Below are 20,556 nucleotides of genomic sequence, written 5' to 3'. Positions count from 1 at the left end.
GGATGGGGGAGAAGGGAGAGGTTGGCTCTGCGTATCTCCCCCTCTCCTGTCACACACCTATACCTGCCTGCAGTGATTTAGTTTTCATCATCTACACAAAAAGAGAAAACGAAAGAAGAGCAACAAAAATGGATTCTACAAGGAAACATGGAGGAAACTATAAAGCAGCATCTGACAGTCATGTCTGGCCAACCCATGAAGATTCCTCCCAGTAAAAACAGGAGGACAGCTTTACCTTTCTGGACAAGAGTAGCCAGGAGAGCAGGAAAGAAAACCACCCTGCTCCAGGCCAACAAGGGAAGGCAGAGACCTGATGGTGGTGAAATGACCAGGACACCCTCCTGGCTGCTAGTAGCCCAAGGAATTGTCCCCCCATTATTCCATCATGGTTCCTGGGACCTTAGCAACAGTGCCCCCTCCTTGCTGACTCCTTTGCCAGCCAGTGCATCCCAGCAGGCAAGGAAATGGTAGTTTCCACCAAGCTTGCACTCAGTCCCAAATGTTTCCAAAAGGCGGAGGGATCCTGGTACTGGTGGATACTTGCCTTGGTGGAGGACATGTGAGACCACATTGTGGAGGTCAGACTGCCTGGTTTTCTGAAAGCAATATGCTGACCTGCAAGCTAGTTGTGTGTTTCTCCATGAGGACAGCCCAGACATGTCACCCTTGGACCCATCTGTTGAAGTCATGGTGGAAGGTCTCCATCCAAGGACTTTCTCACTGCTTTTTTCTATCAGAGCTGGCTGATATGCAGTGTATCCTGAGCCCTTTCTGCCATGAGGTGTCCTCATTGTCCCCAGTGCAATGTCATTCTCATCCCTGCTGGTGTTGGGGCATTGGGTGACTGAATAGCATCCCATCCTGCTATCCTCCAAAAGGTTCTCTGGCTTGGTAGGGCTTACGTTTTGTATATGTTTTTTTTCCTCCATTCAAAGGTGAAATAAGGTTGCCTATTCTTCTGGCAGCTCAGTGTTTGAGCTGAAAGGTTCTGACATCTTCACAAAGGTCAGTGATTCAGGCAAAAGCTTCTTCTTCATTTCATTCAGAGACTGCTTGAAAGGGAAACCACATTGCAAGGGAGGGCTTGCTGCAGTTCAGCAAAATGTGCTGGTAATGTCAGGAAGTGTGTGGTCTCTGTGTTTTGTCCTTTCTAGCCAGTTTTATCTTATGGGAAGCAAATGGCAACAGGTGAAACAAAACAAAATGTGACAAGGTCAGTGACCATGAAAACAGGCTGCCTGCAAAGCTTGATATGCCCTTCGGCTCAATATTGTAGCCTCATCTTCCTCTTCGGTAGAACAGTAGTAAAAACCACACTGAAATGTCAGTGGGTTTGACCTTTATGTGAGGTCTAAGAAGCTGAAATGAGTAAGAGGGAAGGTGAATGTTAAGAAAAATTTCTTCTCAGAAAGATTAGTGAGGCACTGGCACAGGCTGCCCAGGGAGATGGTGGAGTCCCTGTACCTGGAGGTATTCAAGAACCGTGTGAATATGGCACTGAGGGACGTGGTGGGTGGGCATGACAGCAATGGGCTGATGGTTGGACTAGAAGATTTTAGTGGTCTTTTCCAACCTTAATAATTCTACCATTCTATGGAGGCTTTTATGTGTGCCTGGAGTCAGGGACACTGCTTGTTTCCTCTTCTGAGCATATGATTTAGATTTTCACATTGTGTCCCCAAAATGTCCTTCAGGGCACCTGGGTGGAAGAATCAGGGGCATGCAATGGTGCTGTTAACAGGGACTGGGGATAGGCTTCCCATTGCAAAACAGGAGTGTATATGTTGAGCAAGTGGATTTCACTGAAATAATGTAATTTAAATAAAAATTATATATTGTATGTCTCTTACGTGCTATGGATTTCACAACCAACTCAAATTTCTTACAGGGAAAAACTCAGTTCTGTATGACAAGATAGCTAAAGAACAAGCCTTAGTCTCCTCGGCAAACACGGACCTATTTTTAATCCAAAGGACCTCTGCTAATTCTTACTCATTTAATATAAAAGCAGGATTTACTACACATACAACTTAATCTCCTTTTTAAATTTGCATAGAGATCCCGGAGCATGTGTATGAACAGCTTTTGAGATAAGAAAGGGAAGGCCTCAGGAGTCAAAGTCATTATTTTTGCATGAAGTATTTAAACGCTAAACATAAATATTGAGAGGACGGAATTCCCATGCACTCACAGACCTCACTTTTGTGCTTCTGAGAATTTTGTCTTACATCCAATTATTAAGAGTGCAGTTTATAAGTGAATGAAAAAACTCACAAGAAACCTCTTAAGCAAAGACACTTGACAGATGTTATTTTACAGTTAATGGGATAGGTCATAGGCAAAACAGAAGCAAATGTGACGTACTTTGCTTCTCACCCAGGGCTGGATGTGTCAGGCAGTAGAAAAACACCCTGCAGAAGGATTTTCCTTAGTGGTGACCTCGAGATGGATTGAAGCTGGAGCTCCTGTGGTGCTCATTCATCAGTCTCCCTCATGGTAATATGCATGATTTATGTTCTCACCATCATGATTAGGTGCTGGAAAATAAAAAAATCTACACTGGAGTTGACTTCAGAAAGCAATGTTCTTTGTCCAAATCCAATCAAGCTCCACAGCAGGCAGTCCTTTTAATTTAGTATTAATTTAAATATATGTGGCCCCGAGAATAACCCTCCTGTCTTTGGAAACCTCAGAGATGAAAAGACTATAGTGTAAATGCTGGGGAGAAGATTATCTCTGTGAACTGTCCTTCCTTCCTCTGGAAGCAGTTTTGCTGGAGTGAAGATTGGGGTGCTGCACTGGAGTGAAAGCCATTAAAAAATACAAAAAAGTGAAGCTTGGTGGGTTCCAGCCACAAAAGCAAGTCTGGAGGAATCCCACCAGAATGGTTCATGGGGTTGTTGTGGACTTACATTGCAGTACAGTGAAGAGTAGAATTTTGATTTGCTAGAGGCAGCCTAACTGGATTAATTCTTATTCTTTTGTTCCTAATAGGTTTAATAAAACTGACAAAATGTGTCTGCCTTTGAATGTAAAATCCCTGACTCTGTTAGTCAGTGTGATTTCAGTGGGCCAAAGCTTTATTCTGGAGCCTTCTCCTACTGCTACTCTCCTACTGCCCCAGGACACTGGGAAGTATTTCTTCTCAGAAAGAGTGATGATTCATTGGCACAGGCTGCCCTGGGAGGTGGTGGAGCCACTGACCCTGGGTGTGTGGACATGGCACTGAGGGACACAGTTAGAGGGTATGGTGGGGATAGGTTTGTGGTTGGACTAGATGATCTTAGTGGTCTTTTCCAATTCTATGATTCTACGGGTCAAATCTTTCCAAGACATCTAAATGACAGTCTGGCTCTTGCCTGCTCACAACTGCAAATCAAAGAACAAAAAAAAATAAAATGGCATGCTGTGTGTTCATTGGTCTTATTCTCACTCCTGAACTGGGGCAAAATATTAGAGTAGAAAGCCGGGCAGCAACTCTCCTGCATGCCTTTCTGTGTCTAATAGCTGTATCAGACTTCAAAAGCCAATCTTGACCAACGTTAATGAGCACAAACAGTCCATGGCCGATTGTTCAGGCCAACAGCTCATGCTAATGTGAGAGGAAGAAATCAGAAGAAATGTGTTATTTAACTACTACAGGCTGAGAGAATGAGTGTGAACCCTAAACCTGAGCCAGGTTCAATCAGACAGATAAATGAACAGGAGTGTATTTATTAGCCTGCTACATCATGAAAGTAAGGTACTGTTCTCTCCTAATGATGTTTGTGAAACCATTAACCAGCCTCGCTGCAATAGTGACAGCTCTTTCCTATGCTCTTGAGTGGTTCTCCTGCCCTACAATTTTTCTCCTCTGAATAGAACACTATAGTGCTGATTGTGAAGGACAGATACCTAATTATAGGATGTGCTATTAGTAGATTATGGGAAATGAAAAGTCTGCAGCTGAAATAGTGTAAAGAATGATGAAGAATCACATATCTATAATGTGACTTAAAATAGGATTTATTGGAATTTTCAGATATTTTCCCTGTTAAATCCATGGGAAAGCCTGTTTGGAGCAAGATTTGGAGGGCTTTCTATCAAGTTTTCCCAAAACTAAACTTTGGATGCTTACCTGGTGGTTTTGTCCTGTCACTCTGGCACAATGCCCTTCATATATCAGAACATTTTATAATCCAGTATTTCACATCACAACTGAAGCTGTCAGAGGTCCACCCTGCTCCAGTCCCTGCCCCAGCACGAACACCCAGAGCAGGGTGCCCTGAGCCACCTCCAGGTGGCTCTGTGAAATCCCCAAGGAGGAGATCCCACAGCCTCTGGGCAGCCTGTGTCACTGCTCCATCACTGCACAGCACAGAAGTGCTCATGGTGTTCAGAGGGAACCTCCTGTGCTACAGTTTGTGCCCATGGCCTCTGCTCCTGTCTCTGGACTCCTTGGAGGCTAACAGTATTTGTCAACAGATCAAAGGCTTGAGATCTTGCTGCACTCAGGCACATACCCCAACAAATTCCTGGGTCATGCTGTCCCTTTGCTATCCTTTGGCTTCTCATCAGGCTTGGTGTCCTCATATGGAATGAGGATGAGGAATGACCTTGGGAAAGTATAGGAGCTGAGCTGTTTCCAGTAGGCACACACCTCTGTCCCTGCTAACAGTCTTCTTCATGGTTACATTTGCACCAGATATATTGTTTAGACTAGAACAGAGAGTGATAGAAAGTGCCCAACAGTAAATATATAAACTAAGGGGAAACTGACCACTCTTTCTATGTTACTGAAAGCTTCATAAAGATAACAAGCCATTAAAGTTTATCACCTAGGTCTCAGAGTAGTACTGATTTGCTTCAGTTATCTGCACAGTTTTTGGACTGCTTTTGACCTCTTTCATCCCTGCTTGCATCTTCCTCCTCTCCCCTGCCTGTTTCTGGGTTATTTTTCCCTTTGAATGGAATTGTACCTATCCATTTTTCACGAGCTTGCTGTCAGTTCTCCTAGGGCCATTCCATTATTAACATCATTTGGTGGTGTTGTAAAGTGCATTTGGGCTTCTCTCTTCTCAGTAGATGCTCCTAGAAGTTTTCTATGCTGGTACTTACTCAGTTAATGAGTGCAATGCCTTTGTAGGCTAAAATACCTGGCTCCAGAGTCCCTGTTACATGGTAATGGTATGCATGGAGATAAATCTTTGGATTTCACTATTACTCCATTCTGGGCAAAAATATAGAGGAAGGGGTCATTTATAATTCCAGACTTATGGATCTTTCACCCCTTTTTCCTACTCACACTCTCCTCCTGGACTACTATTCCTTAGGTTAGGCCTAAACTTTGGCCAAAACTCATGAGAAACACAAATCATAATAAGAAATGATGACTGGTCAGATTTAGAGGTGTTAAATGAAAAAAAAAGTATGGTATATTCTTGATATAATGTGCAAAGGAGTAACAGAGCAACTTGGGTTAGATGGATGCTATAGCCCATCTAAATATTGGAAATGTTAGTCCTTGTTAGTTTTATAGGAAATCCTAGGCAGTCTATGAGAAGAGAAATAATGTAATTTTGACATTACTAATGAGCTAGTGACTGTGGAACTCTGATGAAAATGATATAAAGAGCTTACTTGGAGGGGAGAGAAAGCAGTAGGTTAGACAGAAAGAGAGAGAGAGAAAGAGAGAAAATTATGTTTCAAGGATTCTGGTTCTCCTTGACATAAGATGTCAAAAGCTGGAAATATCCTGGCATGGGCTGTAAACAGCTTTGACAATCTGATTGATGTGAGCATTAACAGAAGTTACGACATCAAATATATGATCCTGCAAGTGCTTATTTTTCCCCATGAAAATGATTACCACAAGCACTTTGTCCAGTGATGTGTGATTTTGTACCTGTGGTTCCTCAGACACACTACAAGAAGATGTCCATGTAATGAAGAAAAGCTATCTCTATCATTCATTTTATATGTATATGCAATTGACAAGACATTCAAAACAAGGAAGCAGTCCTTGAGATTTCTAGAATGTGTGGATGATTGCTTCCTGACTCAGCTGGTGCAAGAGCCTACCAGGGGAGATGCCTTGCTTGACCTACTTTTCACTAACAGGGAAGGACTAGTAGGGGATGTGAAGGTTGGAGATTGTCTTGGCCAGAGTGACCATGAAATGGTGGAGTTTGCTATTCTGGGTGCCGTCAAGAGGGTGACTAGCAAAACTATTACCTTGGACTTCCAGAGGGCAGACTTTGACCTGTTCAGGACACTTGTTGCAAGGGTCCCTTGGGACTTGCTCCTGAAGGGTAAAGGGGTCCAGGAAGCCTGGATGCTCTTCAAGATGGAAATCTTAAAGGCACAGGAGCAGGCAGTCCCGGAGTCCTGTAAGTCAAGCCGGAGGAGCAAAAGACCAGTGTGGATGAACCGGGATCTTTTGTTGAGACTCCGAGAGAAAAGGAGAGTCTATGTCCTCTGGAAGATGGGTCAGGCTACTTGGGGTGACTACAGAGAACTGGCCAAGATCTGCAGGCAGAAAATTAGAAATGCTAAAGCCCAGCTTGAAATTAGGCTGGCTACTGCTGTAAAGGAGAACAGGAAACCCTTTTACAAATATATTAACAGCAGGAGAAAAACTAAGGAAAATTTCCCTCCTTTACTCAACGAGGCAGGCAATATAACCACAGATGATAAGGAAAAGGCTGAGGTTCTCAATGCCTTCTTCACATCTGTCTTTAATAAACAGGACAGTTATCCAAATGGTACTTGCCCTGACCTGGAAGTCTGGGACGGGGTGCATAATGCACCCCCTGTGATTCAAGCAGAGACGGTCAGAGATCTTCTCCTCCATCTGAACTGCCACAAGTCCATGGGGCCAGATGGGATCCACCCAAGGGTGCTGAGGGAGCTGGCAGAGGTGATTGCCGAGCCACTTTCTGCCATCTATCAGCATTCCTGGTTATCTGGAGAGGTCCCACAAGATTGGAGGCTTGCCGATGTGACTCCCATCTTCAAGAAAGGCCGTAAGGAAGACCCGGGGAACTACAGGCCTGTCAGCCTGACCTCGGTATCAGGGAAAGTTATGGAACAGATGATCTTGAGGGAGATCACACGACACGTGCATGGCAATAAAGGGATCAGACCCAGCCAGCACGGGTTCACCAGGGGCAGGTCGTGCTTGTCCAACCTCATCTCCTTCTATGACTGGGTGACCAGACAGGTAGATGAGGGAAAGGCTGTTGATGTAGTCTACCTGGACTTCAGCAAGGCCTTTGACACGGTCTCCCACAGTATTCTCCTAAGGAAACTGGCAGCCCGTGGTGTGGACAGGTTCACTCTTCTCTGGGTGGAGAACTGGCTGGAGGGCCGTGCCCAGAGGGTAGTGGTTAATGGAGTTAAGTCCAGCTGGCGTCCTGTAACGAGTGGTGTCCCCCAAGGGTCAGTTTTGGGGCCCATCTTGTTTAATATCTTTATTGATGACCTAGACGAGGGAATTGAGTGTACCCTCAGTAAGTTTGCAGATGACACAAAGCTGGGAGGATGTGTCAAACTGCCTGAGGGTAGGGAGGCCCTTCAGAGGGATTTGGATAGGCTGAACAGCTGGGCTGAGCAAAATGGGATGAGGTTCAATAAGACCAAGTGCCGGGTCCTGCACTTTGGCCACAATAACCCCATGCAATGCTATAGGCTTGGGGCAGAATGGCTTGAAGAATGTGGAGAGGAAAAGGACCTGGGGGTGTTGGTTGATGCTCGGCTCAACATGAGCCGGCAGTGTGCCCAGGTGGCTAAGAAGGCCAACAGCATCCTGGCCTGTATTAGAAATAGTGTAGCCAGCAGGAGCAGGGAGGTGATCATCCCCCTGTACTCAGCTCTGGTACGGCCGCACCTCGAGTACTGTGTTCAGTTTTGGGCCCCTCACTACAAGAAGGACATTGAGGCCCTGGAGCGTGTTCAGAGAAGGGCAACAAAACTGGTGAGGGGCCTGGAGCACAAGTCTTATGAGGAGCGGCTGAGGGAGCTGGGATTGTTTAGTCTGGAGAAGAGGAGGCTCAGAGGAGACCTTATTGCACTCTAGCACTTCCTGAAGGGGGGTTGTGGTGAGGAGGGGGTGGGCCTCTTCTCCCTGATAAATAATGACAGGACGAGAGGGAATGGCCACAAGTTGCGCCAGGGAAGATTTAGATTAGACCTCAGGAAGCATTTCTTTTCTGAAAGAGTGGTCAGGCACTGGAATGGCCTGCCTAGGGAGGTGGTTGAGGCACCATCCCTAGCGCTGTTCAAGAAGCGTTTAGATGAGGTGCTAAAGGACTTAATTTAGTAGTTGGGTAGAGATAGTGATAGGAGGATGGTTGGACTAGATGATCTTATAGGTCCTTTCCAACCTTATGAACTTATGAACTTATGAACTTATGAACTTATAAGGATATTTTCAACAATCTTTCTAGTGAGACTAGATTTCAGTTCAATTCTTGTTACTACTTCTGTCTTTTAACATAGTGAGCTTTTTAGTAGTTCAGTTGTTTAGAAAAAAAAGTAGATTAGGTATCCCACAGAAAGAGACAATTTCACCTGCTATTAACATTTTCTCTGTACTCGGCACTGATAAGGCTGCAACTCAAGTGCTGTGTTCAGTTTTGGGACCCTTGCTACAAGAAAGACATTGAGGCCCTGAAGCATGTCCAGAGAAGGGCAGTGAAGCTGTGAAGGGTCTGGAGCACCAGTCTTATGGGGAGCAGCTGAGGAAACTGGGCTTGTTCAGTCTGGAGAAGGGGAGGCTCAGCGGAGGCCTTATTGCTCACTACAATGACCTGAAAGGAGGCTGTGGTGAGGTGGGGATCAGCCACTTCTTCCAGGTAGCAGTGATAGGGTGAGATGTGATGGCCTTATGTTGAGCCAGGGGAGGTTCAGGTTGGATATTAGGGAACATTTCTTCTCAGAAATAGTGGTGATGCACTTGTACAGGCTGCCCAGGGAGATGGTGGAGTCACCGTCCCTGGAGGTGCTCAAGAACCATGTGGATGTAGCACTGAGGGACGTGGTTAGTGGGCATGGTGGGGATGAGCTGATGGTCGGCCTAGACTTTTTTCTGGTTCATTCTTCTGAGGCAGAGTTAAGAAGATAGTGAGGTCCTTCAGTGTGTATACAAATAGATAGCACATTCTGGGAATAAAATCATAGAGTAAAAGAAAATAAGACTCATCATTTGGCAGAGAAGTTGTTAATTTCCCACTCTCTCTTGGTACTTCCAGTGCAACCTGCAGTGCTGGCACAGTCCTGCCTCACCATGCAAGTTCAGTTCCCTGAGCAGCATTCTTGCAAGAGAGAAAGAAAAGAGAGGAAATAGTCTTCTGTCCCCATGGGGTATGAGGGAAATTTGACTTCTAAAACAATCTGGAATCCAGATGTCAAATAAAAAGTATCCTGCTTTTTCATTTTTTGAACTGATTTTGGTTTTAGTCAGTTCTATGATCGCTGAAGGCTTGGGGTTGGCAAAGGTAAGCCTAGTCAACGAGGCTGTAAAGTGAAGCAGATAACAGCATCTTTGATCAATCAGGCAAAGAAGATAAAGATGTGCTGCAAAAAAAATTGGCCTGACATCTTCAGAAGTATCTTTCTTTCTGTCATTCATCGGTTCTTGGGATGAGACTTGTAGAAATTAATCAGACTTGGGGTGGAAGGTGGGGGAGATACAGGCTGATGACATGTACCCTGTCTGTGAGCTGGTGACAGGCTTTGGTTCAGTCATTTCAGATGAGGCTTCCCAGGTCACTGGAGTGCCCCTTTCTGCCTCAGCAAGGCGGCATCGGGCTGCTTGCTTCTTATTAGTGTCAGGTAGAAATCTGAGCAAGACAGAGGAGGACAGTCTCCAGGTGCCTTGTTAGGTACAGAAGATGTGACAATCACAGCAGCAAATAATACGAAGTATTTTATTGCTTGGGAAGGACATGATGGTCTCATAAAAAAAAATAAAGGAGGTTTTGCAGACATATTGCAGCCAGAACTGTTTTTTCCTACGCAGTACAAATCTGTGAATAAACATGCAGGCAGGTACACACTGTGCAGCTTTCAACAAGCTGCAGATTGCTGTCATTTTGACTTTAGACAGGAACCATTAACCCATCACTGTCTTTCTATTATGAGAACCAGAGCCCTTGGTGTTTGTCCATTCAGCAGTGAGCTCCACAGCACTTGGTCCATGACAAGCTGAGAGGCACTACTGAATATAAGCAGTAAATCTTATTTTTTATACTCTGTCTTTGTAGATAGCAATTTTGATGAGATAGCATGAGTGGCATTAGAGTACTGTGCAACCTCAGTGTTCACATTACATCAAATGGTGTTCCAGTTAATGGGGAGAATGCCACATACAGTATTTGTACCTTGTAGAGAAAGTCTTGGGGGCTTATAGTTTCCACCACAGCACTCAGGTCAAATATTAAGATTACCGTGCAAAATATATGCACGTGCATTGTGTATTTCTGCCATCTCACCCCTGCTGACAGGGAAAAAGAAGAACAGTCCATTCTCCAAGCAGAACAGTCTTACATTTGCTTCTTGTGAAGCCAGTGCTCTTCAGACCGTTCAGACATGTCTGCTGCTGTCTGAAATGAGAGAATGCTGGGAGAATTTATGTTAGACAGCTATGGACAAGGGTATGTTCCTTACTTTGTAAATCAAAGATCTAAATTTTGTGTGTTTGCAAGGGAACCCTTTGGATAGTATGCATTATTGTGTTTTGCTCCCCAGAGCCACAGTAGAAAACCTGCAGAGCTGGTGGTTGCTATCATTTGAGAGCACTGGAGAAGAGCTAGAGTAAAAGATCCACTTGCAGGGAACTGAGAGCATGTGCAAGGCAGCACTAGTATCACAGTCTTAACATGCAGCTGTGTGGTCTTAGAGCCTTACACTTGGCCCTAGAAGTAGGGTCACCCCACTGCTCTTCTCATCAGCTGTAGTAGCAGACACTCTATAATTCACATGCAGCAATGGGAACCTGCTTTAGCAGGGGGTTGGACTTGATCTCTAGAGGTCCCTTCCATCCCCTAGTATTCTGTGATCCTGTGAATGCAATACAAGTTTACTTCCATTTGTGGGGAGTGTCTCTTCCCTGCCCCATCACACATCCCACCCCACCCCAGCCCTTTTTCTCAGACTTTGCTCACTGAATCATTGACATTACAGTAATATGAACATCTTCAGAAATTTTTTCCCTTCAACTAATGAGATGTGGGCATTAGCTTTGTAACATGTTTTTTTTTTTTTTCCCTTTCTGGATGATTAAGAAGCAGAGTACTACACCAAGTGAGGAACAACAATAGTAAGAAGTAGTGTAATATTTTTTAAAGCACAATATCTCTGCACTTGCCCCTCTGAGATACACCTTACTATGAAGCTTATGTCACTGATGGGACTGCTCATCCGAGACAGGCAAAGCAGCAAGGACATTATAATTAATAATGCTTTGCAGGAAGCAAGTTATTGTGCTTGGGGCGAGAAGGGGGAAGGAAAACTCTTCTCTATTATTTTTTGAAGAGTTAATTGTTACTAGGCAAAGACTTGCTGCGTTGAGCCAGCAGGTGCTGCTTTATGACTACATTAATGTTAATGATATCCTCCGGACACGTATGAAAACAGTTTAACCTATTTCTTTCTCATTGCATTTCTCTGGATGTGTGTTCTGGCTCCAGTTATTTTTCCACTGTCATTACGGTGCTCCTGGATAGACCATGACCCCAAATTTGCACAGACGGTAGATTTACAAGCACAGGGAAATTTTGTCATCTCCAATCAACCCAGGATAGACTTTGCAGATTAAGAGTTGAGGGAGATGGATAAAATGGTCTGTTTCTCTGGCATAAAATCATTCCTATGGGTTACATAACATTTCTAAAATTACATTTTAACTGTTCCTAGGTGTACTGAACAGTAGTACCTGGGATCTAACTATTTATTCTCTTCTTTTATTGCTGAAATATCTCTACTTCTGGCATACCATTAAAAAAAAAAACACTCCAGCAGCAATTTAAACCCTGAGATGAACAGGTGTTAAAATCGTGTTCCTCTGAGCAAAATGTGCCACGGTCCATCAAAGCATGGTACACGCTACAGGGGTAAACCTGTGCCTCCAAAAAGCTTGAAACTGTCTCGCCTCAGCATCGCTCCATGTTTGATGTTTTCGTATAATCCTACATTCCATTAAAAAAAGCATTTTCTATGCTTTTTGCATATTTTTGTCAAATGTACTCTCTCCAGCAATAGGCTTGAAAGACCCTTCAAGCTCTTTATATTGTTAACAAGATACCTGTATTGCACAAACCCACTGGCTTCAGTTAAAGCCTGGGTGCAATTTTAATGGGCAAAAAACTCTGTGGGAGGAGAGCCCTTGGAGATGGGTGTGGAGCTCCTTGCAGAATTCAGGTGATGTTTCTACAGCAATAGAAACCCACAGGGTAGAGAATGTTTCCAAAAGCCAAGCCTGATCATCATAATCTTGCAAAACAGTTCCTGTGCCCCTAGAGGCTTAGGGAAAACAAAACAGGAGATCAAAAGCCATGTGCTTGTTAAGACCAGGGGAGCTGTAGTGAGGAGTGGTTGCCCACTGGAGCATGAGTGCAATGCTAAGCAAAGTATTTTGTAATTTCTTGAAGGATGAAATGTGGTTATCTAGTGTAGTTAATTTTAGGGAGACTGGACTAAAGCATGAGGCAGCAAGGGGTGGTATGTGGAGTTAAGAACAGACAAAGCTGGTTGATAAGACAAGGAGGGAAGAGGCCATATAGGACCACAAGAGGGAGAGAGGAACCCTATGTATTCATCCTTCTTGCCAGTGGAATCTCTATCATGATCTGTATAGGAAAAGGAAGAAGACATAAACATCAGTGACTGGGGAAGATGCAGAAGAATTGGTGCAGAGAAAATGGCAGAGCTGGGATGTGGTGAAGAGTTAGTGGAAAAACCCTGCCCATCCCACAGATCCAAACGTGATGTTCTGAAGGTCTCTGGGTGTCATGTTCATCATCACATGCCTGTGAAAACCAAAGAGAACGTGGCTATCTCCTTGTAGCATGCAGATCTCCCTATGGCATAGCTTGGTGTCTAAAATAATAACCTGTTGTTATTGCTATTGCTGAAATACACTCCTCTTAACACAAATTGTGGAGAAGCTGCCAGTGATGCAGGTGAGCTGTCGACAACAATTCCATTGTATCTAGTCAGTTTTTCTTGTTTCGCCTAATTAAAAATGTCAGAAATTGCACACGCACAAACATAGGTCAATTGAGCATTAAGTCTATAGTGTCAAATGGTCAAGAGACAGGAAATACCTGAAATTGTCGGTAACTCTGAATGAGAGATGTCTTTCTTCCCTGGTAGGTGTTCAGTCAGCTTTGTCTTTTAATAATCTGGGTTGGTATCTGAATAAATTTTTATGTGGCATTTGTGATTCTTTCTGCAGCACTTGTTTGTAGCACACTGTCTAGTCTGTGTGGCACTGTTTGTAGTACACTGTCTAGTAAATCCTAATGGAGCACTAATTTTTTAGGATCTTAACTCCCTCTTCTTCACAGCTTTTAAAATAAAAATGCAATGGTTATGTTTCAGTAAGACAGATCCTTATTAAAGCAGGAGCTAGTTTGATAATGACTTAAATGGGAACTACGTGGCCATCACATGTTATTTGATAAGCATTCCATTATAATTAAGAAGTGGCTAATGGGCAATTAATATACAGGATTACACATTTAGCTAATTAGATGATTTTACTTTTTTTTTTTTTCTAGATTAAAATGTACAGGACCCCATAAATCACTATTAAAGATTTCTTAATAAGCCTGAATCCTCAGTTTTTCTCCCTGTCAATCAAAATGGAGCTGCTGACTTCTCCTGTGGTCCAGTGAGACCTGCCAACCAACACCACTCATCATACTGGAGGAATCATTGTCTTCAACATTACGGAAAATGCCCTCAGTCCCAAACTTTGCACCCCTCAATCCCAAACCTTGCACTACTTTGCAGATCGTTGTAGCTGAAGTTTCTGCTCACTCTCTGCTCCTGCCCTCGCACATTGAATCATAGAATCATAGACTGGCTTGGGTTGGAAGGGACCTTAAATACCATCCAGTTTCAATCTCTTACTGTGGGCAGGGATGCCACCCACCAGCTCAGGCTGGCTAGGGCTTCATCAGATCTGGCCTTCAACATCTTCAGGGATGAGGCATCCACAGCTTCTCTGGGCAGCCTGCACCAGTGCCTCACGACCCTCTTGAGCAAAGAATTTCCTCCTAATGTCTATTTGAGATCTCTCCTCTTTTAATCCTTAATGTTTTATTTAACAACAACAACAATAACAAAACCACGGCTAATGGGCTTCTTCAGCAACTTGGAGTGCTCTGTATAGTTTGATTAGACAGAAATAGGAGAGTGATATAGTAATAGGGCTGTGAGTATTCTTTTGGCAAGGATCATGAGTGATGTATCGATGTATCACAGAGAGGAACACAAAGGAATTGCGTTGACGGGCAATGGCTTAGAGCAGGCCAATATACTGCATGTGATTTTGATATGTTCTTTTGAAAGAAGTAGATGGCAAGGTGGGATTGAGATCTCAGATGGCACAACACAGAACTATACTCATCCCTGTAAGATACGCTTTACTTACAAACACCAAATGTTTTGCTTCAAAAGGAAAAGAGTGCTTGCATTACCGTAATGGAGATAGACAAGGTCGATGCATCTTTACTGAAATGATCTTCATGCTCAAAGCACTGCACTAAAAAGAATTAACTTCTCTTGACAGCTTGCAAAAAAAGCCAGTATCCCAAAGTTACTGTGTGCTTGAGGAAGTGGGGATAAGGAAAAAGATGGCTTGCTCAGTGTCCCAGAAGGAGCTGCCAACAGCATTGAGTAATAGAAGTAGGTATTTTCACTCTTATTCCAGCTATCAGCTGACCTAGCCATCCTGGCTAGTGTTGGCACAGGCATGCAGAGACTCTGTAGAATGTTGCAGGCTTGAAGGATGCTGAGGCACTCTGGCAGCAGTGCTGTGATGCAGTCCCTGGAAGGGCAATTAGTCTGAATAGATGGTGACAGAGAGGTGTCCTTCAGCCCCTTATCAGACTGAGAAATCCTGCTCTGGAGGCTTTCCTTCCCGCTCTTGCACTGCTGACCAAGTGCGCTCAGCTCCTCCTGGGCAGAACACTGACATATCACTCCGGCCACATCACTGCCACACGAGCTGACAAAACACCATTTTTACTCCCTGCCCAGTTATTCAGGTCAAGAGATGGTTCAAGATCACTCACATATGCAAGAAACTTTCTCTGACTCAGTGGGATTTGCACGAAGACATAGTGCCCTGGAGAACAGGGGGTCAGTGTGGGGTCAGCTGCCTGTGCTGACATCAACAGAGGCAGATGCAGTTTTCAATAGCACATATGTGTTTGGGGTAATAGAAAGTGCCAGTGGATTCCTTTGGATTTATCAAGGAAAGTTTTAAGTTTTTAACACATTTATAAAAGTGAAGAGAGAATAACGCTATGTTTCACTGAAAGCAGACTGTATGGATTACAAGTACTTGCTCAAAAGCAAAAGAAGAAAAGGGCTGAGCTTTGCTCTAAGTACATGTCATCATTCCTAATGGGAAGGAGGATGGGATGGGATCTTCAGGGTCCTTCCCACAAGATCTTAATGGCAGCAGCTCTGCCCTCTCTTGCTTCCCTTTTCCAGCCAAAGACTGGCTGATGGCTTCTCACATCCCAGCGTAGAGCTGAATTTCCAAACTGGAGAATACTGTGTATGTGGAGAGAAGGGGTATGCTTTTGTCCAGACCCATCCAGTGGATCTTTCCAGAACTGAATCATCTTCATGAAGGAAGAGAGCAAGGTCAGCTGAACAATCTGGTGTAGGGTGGGGGGCAGAGGTAGGATGAGACATGGCTTTGATTCCAACTAACACTGAGTTGAAACAGCTTAACATGAGAAATAGAGCAGTCTGAAGATGTGGGAGAAGCACTCAGCTGGTAAGTAGCTTCAAGCTCTTCTTACAGAGCAGGAGTTACTATCTCTTGTCAGTGAGGAGAACACAACATTATTTCTGCCTTTGCAGCCTTGTGAATGACAACCATATCCTTAGGACAGTCTAGCTCAGAAGTCAGTGCAGCTGCTATGAAAAGTTCTGCTGTGAGCAGCTGTGTCTTTTCCAGTTCTGATGTATGTCACTATATACATATATGCACATCTGATGATACTCGCTAAATTTCATTCAAATATATTAGAGTTGGAAGTTGCAACTTTCATCACAGAAGTGACTTGCCAGAAGAACTTTATTCAACATTCAGGATTGCATAAGAAAAAGTGAAGATACACTGCTAACTTAATTCCTAATCACTCTGGACCAAGCAGGCTTTACCTGCTGGCAAACCCATGGTGCCCTTGTCTCTGTTAGATCAATTTTCTGTGAGCTCTTAGAACTTGAAACTTTCATCTTTCAACTTTCATTAAGGCCTGTGCCAGTGGTCCACGGACTCAGGTATTCAGAAGTTCACCTGCCTCTCCTGAGAGCTGCAGCATCTGGACAGCACCATGATATTCCCATTTGACAGAAGGCCAACTTTTTCTTTTGGGTATATTTTCCAGCTTCTCTTTGCAGGACCCTGGAACTTGAACAGAGGAGAATGAACCCTGGGGAGTTGCCATAAGAACCTCTGATTTTAGCTAGAAACGTGGAAAAAACTATAGAGGAGAATTCTATACCTGAGTTTATTATCTTTGCATAACACTGAAGCTGAACTATACCTTTAACTTCCTAAAGCAATAGCAGTCACTTTGGGGTTGATGTCAAGGTGGTAATTTTCACTGGAATAGAAATTAATTGCTGTATTTATTATTCAAAAACTCTGGTGATGGGGGAATTAAAACAAGAAATAATCCACATCTAAAAGATGAAGCAAATAAGGAAGAGAATTAGATTATTAGAAACATAAAGACATGAAAGCAGGAATAGTTACTATAAATAATATCTAAACTTGTAATGCATGGATGCCCTGCATGTTCTATTTTCTTCATAATAGGGTTTGGTGATGATCTACTCTTTAACTTGTAGGCGCAGTAAAACTCCATATCCATGCTGTCCTTTAAAAATAACTTCAGCTCTCATAGTGCATACATAGAAGGAGGTGATTTTTGAACATATCAGCATTGGTTCAGCAAAAGACGTAATTTGACAATTCAGAATGAAAACAGAATTTATTTTAGAAGAGTGTGATGGAGAGAGAATCCACATAAGCTGGTCACAGTTATGAGCATCAAAGCCAGAGGGGAGCCTGGGTTCAAGAAAGGACATGAGAGCTGAGCTACTGGAAAGGTCATTTCCATGAGAAATAACCTAAATGTGCAATGCTGGGAAAAATCAAACAAAATGCGCTGTGAGGAAGCAGGGTTGGGGTGGGGGGGGGGGGAGGGGGGGAGGGGGGAGGGGAGGTGAGCTCCCAGCTCATGGAGTGGGGGCTGGCTCTGGGCGTGGTGCTTTCATCACAGTGGGTTCCTTTGTCCCGTCTCACTACCGTGCCCCCTATATAGAACCTGGAGCAGAACCTCAGGCTAAAAAACCAAGCAGGGACCTGGCAGCTGTGCAGGGCAGTGGAGAAGGAAGAACATCATCTCCAACAAGCAGGTATGTTCTGTTTTGTAATTTGATGCTGGCAAAACATCTAGATCTGCTTGATTTCATGGGGTCTCCCCCAGTCCTGCTCGTCCACCCCACCTCCTCATTCTTTGGAAGGACTATTTTAGTTTGGGAATATGATAAAGGGAGGTGGGAGAACTTCTCTGACACCGGGGTTGACCTCTCCCCCGCAGTGCAAAAGAGCTGACGGAGATGCTGTCAAGTTTAATTGCCCCCAGGACCACATCCTTCACTGCTGTATATATTATATACTGCCGTTTATCCTCAAAACTTGCCATATAAACACTTTAAATATAAGTGGCTTTAGCTGCCTGCCCATGAAACTCAGTGGAGGGTGGGTCTTGGCTTGTGTTGCTGGCTGTTTTCTCATCAGGGGATGTTTGGGGATCAGTTCCCCCTTTGATTCAGCTTCTCATCCTGGGGATGATGGTGGGGATATCAGCACTCTCCGAGGGACCAAGACAAGTCTGTGTGAGGCAGGGAGCGACAAATTGCTCACTGTACTCTGAACACAACTCAAGGGGGAAAAATAAACTGAGGAATTGGCAAGTAGTTGCTAACAGTGGGAAATCCCTTTTAGCAGAAGAATGACATTATGCAAACATAAGTCTGATGTGAGATAAACCAGATGGTGATGTCGAAGGCAGCTCTGAAAGTTAAGCCGAGACCTTATATCAATAAAATCAAGCGTTACTGCAAACAGACCCATACTGCAATTACTCCTTCAAGAAGGGATTTGGAGCTTTAAACAGTAGCGATATGTCTTTGAGCTTTCAGACAAGCTTGGGAAGGGGGAGAAGGAGGCAGCTGTGGGTGGTGGATCTCAGAAGTAACTCAGAGGAGCCCAGGGAAGCAGCAGCTGTGGAGACTGGGGAAAACAGGACAAAAAGATTCAGTGTCCTGGCAGAGTTGGGGGGGTACAAGGAGCTTGGCCATGGCTTTCACCCCCTGCCAAGTGCCTGGGGCAGACACAGAGGCAAAGTTCATGACCACCTGACTCCTCACCAGTCATACAGCAGTGCTGGATTTCACACAGGATGGGAGAGAAACTGGGGGTCTTTTGGGGAAGAGAGATGAAACCTGGCACTCAGCCTACCATTTTTTAAACAGAAACAAAACAAAACAAAACACTTCTATGTTGTTCGAATCACCGCGCAGGCTGTGGTAGAAAGAATGGTTTGGTTTTAAAAAGTAGTTCAACCTCATTTCATACAACTTTCTCCATTTTATCACCTTCCATGACTGCAAAAATGAGGCAAAGGTATGAAAAGAGAGCCCAGGTTTTTATATCAAACTTGGTAGTGCCACCAAAGCGTTGCTTTCTCCACTAGTGCCAGATTTCTCCATTCCTACAAACTGTGTTTCTGGCGTATCCTTTCCTTTCCAGTGTCGAAAGGCAATGTAATCAGTGGTGGGAACTGAGTTATTTGTTCCTGTCATTTAATATAGTTTAAATCTGACCTCAAACTTTGAAAGTAATTCAGTGCTTTTGTGTTCCCTGTTCTTCCAGTCCTAATCAAGCTTCATCTCCAGCTTTTGTGTCATCCAGTCCTTGTCAGTGGGCAGTGGTCTCCTTCAGAAGTCTTTTCACAGATTTCCTCAGTTTACTAACAGAAAGCCATGTCTGCTTTTAACCTGACAAACCAGAACACACAGCATACAAAGACAAAGATGGATTTAGTCTTCCCATGGATGAAACTGAGGGATGAGACATTTATATTTATTGATGGTAAATGGGTGAATGAGATGCACTGCCAGCCAACATTTGCTCCCCAGAGGGAACTCATTAGCAAGAAGGCAGAGAATGAGTGGAACATCTGGGAGGAGAACAGAGTCCTCAGGGAAGAAAACCAAATCCTCCGGATGGAAAACAGGATGCTCTGGGAAGAAAACAAGGCTCTGGAATATCTCCAGTCACAGAATGAAGATGTCCAGCTTGTTTACAGTGACACCATCCAGCAAAGCCGCCAGAAGGATCAGAAGCTGTCCCTGTTCTTCCCAGAGAGGCATTTAGGTTTTCAGGTCAGTCCAGGCAACAAGTCTCTCCAGCTCATCAGGGAAAGGAACAGAGTCTTAGAGTATTTCCATCAGCAGAATAGAACAATTCCCACCACCTGGAAAGACCAACAGGCCATCATAGTCCATGAAGAGAACAAAGGCTCCAGCTCAGTTCACAAGCCCACTGATTGTACCACAGATGCAGAAGAAGGTAACCTTGACTCAACCTCCCAGCAGGAGCATGATGCCAAAGAGGAGAGCACCATGCCAACCCAGAATGACAGCAAGATTACCCCAAGCGTGCAGGATGATAATGAATTCCTTCAGGCTCTCCACGACTTATACCAGATTCTCCAGGTTTTCCTGAAGGAGGAATGTATTCTTGGTGAAGAAGAGAGCCTTCACGCTCTTGAAGATGAGAGGAAATTCTTCCAGGAAGAGTACAAGAAACTGAAGCTGCAGCTGAATAATGTGAAAAACACGGTGTCAGATATTACAACTCAAATGGAAATGCTGGAGAAAGAGCTCATCGTCATCACTTTCCCAATATATAAAGAAGCAGGAAAGAACATGGTGAATGAGTATCAACTTGGAGAGATGTGAAAGTTGGTGCTAAACCTGCCAGTTCCATTTCCTGGGAAGTACCTCTCCTTGTTTCAAGGAACTTAATAAAATCCAAGTTGAGCCTGAACTAAAAGCTGGAGAGTATTGTGTTATTCTGAAACTTTCTTACATTACTAAGGTGTATTTGACCTTCTGGTAGCACAGTGTCTGGAAAGCATGCTTTTCAACATTTTGGGGGGATTTTCTGACATTTGGGCCTGCATGTTCAAAACACAGTTTATTCTTCTCGCACTTAATTTAAAGTACATTAGCTTGGCCATATTTTTCAAAGAG

At 44.0% G+C, this 20,556-nt stretch overlaps 1 protein-coding gene across 1 annotated transcript; it reads left to right on the top strand.

The window, feature by feature from the left end:
• Positions 1–15,753: 15,753 nt before the first annotated feature.
• Positions 15,754–20,350, top strand: CBY2 (chibby family member 2). Its single transcript, XM_065742085.1, has 3 exons — positions 15,754–15,861; positions 17,556–17,649; positions 19,172–20,350. The coding sequence occupies exon 3, from the start codon at positions 19,282–19,284 to the stop codon at positions 20,260–20,262; it is 981 nt and encodes a 326-aa protein (XP_065598157.1). The 5' UTR covers positions 15,754–15,861; positions 17,556–17,649; positions 19,172–19,281; the 3' UTR covers positions 20,263–20,350.
• The last annotated feature ends 206 nt before the right edge of the window (positions 20,351–20,556 follow it).

This window comes from Cyrtonyx montezumae, unplaced genomic scaffold (assembly GCF_038088225.1).
Source record: "Cyrtonyx montezumae isolate F1298 unplaced genomic scaffold, pur_monq_1.0 scaffold_3, whole genome shotgun sequence".
Taxonomy (NCBI): Eukaryota; Metazoa; Chordata; class Aves; order Galliformes; family Odontophoridae; genus Cyrtonyx; species Cyrtonyx montezumae.
This window is presented reverse-complemented; position numbering and strand designations above follow the sequence as displayed.

Excerpts from the sequence above, each read along its gene's own strand:
- CBY2 (XM_065742085.1), top strand. The coding sequence starts at position 19,282 with ATGTCTGCTTTTAACCTGACAAACCAGAACACACAGCATACAAAGACA.